The 5,859-nt window shown below is 37.2% G+C and overlaps 1 protein-coding gene across 1 annotated transcript; it reads left to right on the forward strand.

The window, feature by feature from the left end:
- Positions 1-540: 540 nt before the first annotated feature.
- LOC109862226 (golgin subfamily A member 6-like protein 22) lies at positions 541-2,873 on the forward strand. The gene is made up of 2 exons (XM_020442216.1): positions 541-852; positions 1,869-2,873. Exons 1-2 carry the CDS (start codon positions 541-543, stop codon positions 2,871-2,873), a joined length of 1,317 nt encoding a protein of 438 aa, XP_020297805.1.
- The last annotated feature ends 2,986 nt before the right edge of the window (positions 2,874-5,859 follow it).

Here is a 5,859-nt window from a genome sequence, read left to right on the forward strand (position 1 = left end):
GCGGCAGCACAAAAATGCCTGGACAGAAATATAGCGGGAGGAGCGAGCAAGGACACGGATATAACATACAAACTCGATGCGAGTTCAATGCAGACAAAGGGAGTTATATACGATTGGCCGATAGAAGACACTATAGAAGAATTAATAACGATGATGGAAAAAACAGACAATATATTATAAGTAGAACGAATGGTAAAAACGTACTATTCCAGGGAACAAGGTAGGAGAGTGTGGAGGAAATGCAAGGCGATACTGATCACGTTCTCAGATAACGTCCTCCCAAGAGGAATCAGACTGTACGAAGGGTTGATGAATGTGGCAGTAAAACCCTTTGTGGAAGAAGTTAGACAATGCTTTAATTGCTTTAAGTACGAACACTTCAAAAAGTGGTGTAAAAGACCAAAGCGATGTATTAATTGTGGACAAAACTATCACGGAAGATGTGAAAGGAAAACACGGTGCATAAATTGCGGAAGAAACCATCTGCCGACAAGCAAAGAATGTACGGAACTCAAATTCAATAAAGAGTTAAAAAGAAAAATGGCAGAAAATCAGGTCAATATACATGAGGCCAGAAGGATGGCAGCAGAGGAGGCCATCATAAGAACTAGGTATGACATCTCGTATGCAGACATAGTCCGAGCAAAGAAAAACGGACAGGAGCCAGAAAAGGAAGCTGGCAACAAACCAAGCACAAGTAAAGAAGGAGACAGTGAAAAAAGAAACGAGAAGGTAATAAGGGAAGAAATGAATAAAGAGAAAGAACTACAAAGAGACAAATATGAGAAAAACCAAGATAACAAAAGAAGTGAAGAACAGGGAAAGAAAGAACCACAACAAAGCAGTAGAAAGGTAAAGTGGGCCCCCTCAGTAGAGACAAGACAACAAGAAAGTGAAACCGAGGAGGAGGAAGAAGAAAAAAGAGAAAGGAGAGAGAGAGAAGAAGCTCTAAGTACACGGGAACAAATAGAAAGAATAGTTGTCAGAATAAGAGATGAAATGGAAACGTATATGACATATAACGAAAGAAAGCTAGTGCAAAAAGCAGTAGAAGAAACATTAAAAATGACACGAGAACTAAACGCAGGAAGCAGAGCAGGAAATAGATTTAGTTATAACATATATAGAGGTAGGGGAAGAATATCAGACAGAAGGGAGTACATACCAACACCAATACACGGAGTAAGACAAAACCCACGAAGAAGAGAAATAGATGAAAGAGAAGAACGAAGACAAGAAAGACGAGAAGAAGAGGAATGGAACTACGGTCCAGAATTTTACTGAGACCGACCTTAGAAAAACAATATCGTTTTATAATGCAAGCTAAACAAAAAAAAACCAAAGGAAAAACAACAGCAAGAAATACTCCAGATCCAACAACATCACACACACAGAAGAACAAATGGGGACTCAACAACAATATTAAAGCAGTGTGCTGGAATGCGAGAGGGTGGAAGTCAAAACAAGATGAGGTCCTCAGTTACATCAAAATGAGATATGACATAGCAGTTATAAACGAAACCTGGCTTAAGAACACGTATAAAGTAAATTTGAAAAACTTTCACGTGATTAATCAAGTAAGACAGGGAAGTAAAAAAGGAGGAGGAGTAATGATAATTATAAGAAAAAACCTAAAATATAAACAAAGAAAGGATATAGAGAATTTAGTCAAAGGAATTGAGACAGTGGCAATAACGATAGAAAATGTAAATGTAGCTGAACAAACAAAAACTATTACAATAATAGGAATATATAGACAACACAATGTGCCTTTTAAAAAAGGAATGTGGACAAAGCTATTGAGGAAGGTACAGCAAGAAGACAACGTCATTATCATGGGGGATTTTAATGCACATCACCCAATATAGAATTGTGACATAGAAGACGCCGAAGGGGAAGCACTATTGACAGAAATGGAAGATGAAAATATGATAGTTGTAAACATTGATACAATAACAAGGTTAGGAGACATTGGTCAAAGGGATTCAAACATAGACCTAGTGTGGGCAAGAAATGCAATAACACATTTAATAGAGTATAAAATAATCGGAGATACATGGGGATCAGACCACTATCCGATAGAAATTACTATTGGAATGGCGCCACAACAATATAGAAAACGATCTAACAGAATCACAAATAAAAAGACAAACTGGGAAGAATACCAAGAAATACTTGAAAGCAGAATAGAGATAGTGGAGAATATATCTTGGACAAAGACAGTTAGACAAGAAAACTACGACATATTTTGTGAAGAAATCAAGGAAGCAGCGAGACTAGCATCAGAAAAAATAAAAAGAAACCAACAACAGAAGGATGTGAACAACAACAAAGAGACGAATAAGTCAAATAAACATAATAAAAACCCGTGTTGTTGGTGGGATAATGAATGTAAGGAGGCAATAGACAATAGAAGACTAAAACAAAAACATTTTAAAAGAGAAAAAACGATAAGTAGCCTAATAGCATTTAAAAAGGCTAGAGCGGAAGCAAGGAAACTGTTACGCTTCAAAAAACGAGAAGGATTTAGAAAATTCGCCAGGTCAATAAATAAAAATACAGGTATGAAATACGTGTGGAATAAGATAAGGGCATTGAGAAAGCCACCACATGTGATAGACTGGAATAAATGGCAAAACAAGGATAGAAACAAAGAAATACTAGACAACATAGAAAAATTGTCACCAGGATGGGCGGAACAACAAGAAAGGGAACTAGAAGAACGAGAAGAAGAAGAAGACATGGAGGAAGAGATGAATAAAGAATTTCAATGGATAGAAATGGAACGAGTGTTACGAAGAACAAAAAGCAAGTCAGCACCGGGAAGAGACAACATAGAGTATAAAATGATCAAAGAAATGCCGTGGGAATGAAAAAACAAACTTCTAGAATTGTATAACAAAGTATTTAATGACAGAGAAGCACCAAGACAATGGAGAGAATATCAGGTAGTATTCATAGACAAACCTGGAAAAGAAAAGGTGCGGACCTATATCGCTATCATCGTGTATAGGTAAACTAATGGAAAGATTAGTAAATGAACGACTTACGTGGTGGACAGAAAAGAAAAGGATAATCCATGAAACCCAGAGAGGATTCAGGAAGGGAAGAACATGTGCAGAGAATGTGTTCGATTTAAAAACATACATACAAGATAGTAATGAAAACGGAAAAAAACACTGGCGGCTTTCTTGGATGTGTCAGCAGCCTATGATAATGTCCTAGGCGATATATGTGTTAAAAAATTAGAGGAATACAAGTGCCCTTGGAAGATAAACAAATTTATACAACAATGGTTCAAAGGACGTGACGTAGAATTCATAACTGGAACAGGAGAATCTGTACACCGCAAGGTGTGGAAAGGACTACCGCAGGAAGCGGTATTAAGTCCAGTATTGTACTCGATATATACAAAAGAGGTGGTGAAGGGAGTAGAGAAAGATATACAAGTAAGACAGTTTGCAGATGACATAGCAATGTATACAAGAGTAGACAACATAGAAACAGCGATAGAAAAACTATCAAGAAGTGTCGAAACGGTAATGGAGAACTTGAAGAAAATAGGACTAGACCTACAACCGGAAAAAACAGCACTACTTGAATTCGGCAAAGCAGAGGGAAGAAGAAGACGAGTACAAATGAAGGTACAAAACACGACAATAACTAGTCAAAAAGAAGCCACATTTTTAGGAATTCTGTTTGACGAGGAATGCAATATGGAAAAACAAGTTAGTCGAGTTAAGAAAAGGGTTCTTATGGCAAACAGAATACTAAAAATGTGTAATAAGGTAAGCGAGGGAATGGAGGTCAATACGGCTGTGATATTATACAAGAGCCTAGTAAGGTCAGTAATGGACTATGCAATATTTTTGTACTACCCGAGTAAGAAGAAGATAGGATATAAAGTGGAACAAGCCCAGTTTGTTGGAATTCGAACAGCGCTAGGATACAGAAACAGCACACCAACGAATGTTATGATAGGAGAAAGCAAGGTAATGCTAATGAAACATAGAGCAGAATACCTAGCAGTTTCGTTCTTGAGCAAAAAACTGGTGATAGACAAAGAAGAAACGGAAAGGGTAATGGATAGAATGAGTAGGAGGGAAAGACGAGAAATGTTACGAAACCCAGGGCGAGACGGTAGCGTATTGTATAAAGCATGGAATAAGTTAAAAAAGCACGCAAAAGACCTATGGACAGGAGGATACGAAGTGTATAACACTAGCTATGACATGTAGAATATGGTTATAAAAAAAGAAAAAGAACTAGGAGCGTTAAGAAAATTAAAAAAGATCACAAACGAAGAAATGGTAACAAAAATAGTGGAAAAATATGGTAGAGAGGAGTGGGAAACAACTTTCATCTATACAGATGGTTCAAAAAGCACACAAGCACAGTGCACTGGTGCAGCAGTAGTGTGGCCAGAAAAAAATTTTAAAAAAGGGTACACAACACCAAAAATGTTTACCATCTACTCGGTAGAAGCGGTGGCAATACTAGAAGCCGTTCTGTTAGTGGAACAAAAAATAAAAGAAGGATCTCTAAGAAAAAGGACACACGTATTTATATGTAGTGACTCAGAGAGTCTAGTCAACGCGGTAACAAACTGTGATATTACGGTGCATATAAATCCTTATGTAGTACAAATTAGACATAAGATATGGCTAATAAGTAAACTGGAGGTAGAAGTATTGTTGGTATGGACACCATCCCACGTTGGAGTAAGCGGCAATGAAGAGGCAGACAAGATGGCAAAACAAGCTACAACAAGTGAAACAACGGATACGACAAAGTATAAAGTACCACATAAAGACATTAAGGAAGAAGTAGCGGGACAATTGAAACAGGAAACAGAGGGGGAAATAGTAAGGGAGGCAGAAATAAAAGGCCAAAAGTATTTTAATGAGTTCTTTATTCAAAAAGAAAGTACACCGTGGTTTGCAGGAAAAAATGTGAGTAGGGGACTAATAACGTTTGTCAACCGACTGAGAGCAAATCACTTTAATGTAGGTGAGTCATTAGCTAGGAAAAACTATGTAACATCACCAAGATGCCAGTGCGGAGCAGAGGTGGAAACTATCAACCACATATTGTTTAATTGTGCAATATATGACGAAAAAAGAATAGGCTATCGCGAAGTTCTGGATAGGTTAGGTGCGAGCTACCCACTGGATATATGGAAATGGCTGCGAGTATGGGAGTGGGAAGCAATTAAGGCTTCATACTATTTTCTAAGATCAATAGACAGAGTGGTGTAAATAAAGTGCAGGTGCAAGTCAACGTGGGGGGAAGAAGGCAACTGTGCTCGCAAAGATCGCCACGACGGTCATTGGGCACGTTAAAAAGACTACATAAAAAAAACAAACAAACATAAAGATCGTTTTATAGTAGTTGCAGAAAGCAAACGCAAGTCTCACGAAATCGATCAATTGCATCTGTCAAATCACTCAATTGCAACACGATTGGTCACTTCCGCGAGATTTGTGACTGCAATTGCGTTTTGCACTATCATAGAACGACTTGAAAATAAATCGTTTTGCAGAGCACGTGTTTTTTTACCAAAGTTTTCATTACAACACAATACAAGTAAAACTTTTAAAATTTTAGTGCAGAATCCATAAAGTGAATATTTATGTTGCATCTGTTGCGTAATATTACATTATAGTGTAATAAATTACGTAATATCCATTGTAATGTATTACATTTATATTGTGTTGTAATCAATTGCGGTATATTGTGATTATTTCGTGTTATGGGATTCTCCATTAGACTATCATCTGTACTAACGTGAGTATAGAAAACACTGCCAACGCATGCTGGCTATTTTTTAAATATTAATATACCACAATGTCAAATGCA

This window comes from Pseudomyrmex gracilis, unplaced genomic scaffold (genome assembly GCF_002006095.1).
Source record: "Pseudomyrmex gracilis isolate BER0280 unplaced genomic scaffold, ASM200609v1 scaffold_1515, whole genome shotgun sequence".
Taxonomy (NCBI): domain Eukaryota; kingdom Metazoa; phylum Arthropoda; class Insecta; order Hymenoptera; family Formicidae; genus Pseudomyrmex; species Pseudomyrmex gracilis.

Coding starts and splice junctions, on each gene's coding strand:
- LOC109862226 (XM_020442216.1), top strand. CDS start 541: ATGGCAGAAAATCAGGTCAATATACATGAGGCCAGAAGGATGGCAGCA. Junction 853..1,868: donor CACAACAAAGCAGTAGAAAG/GTAAAGTGGGCC, acceptor CACCCAATATAG/AATTGTGACATAGAAGACGC.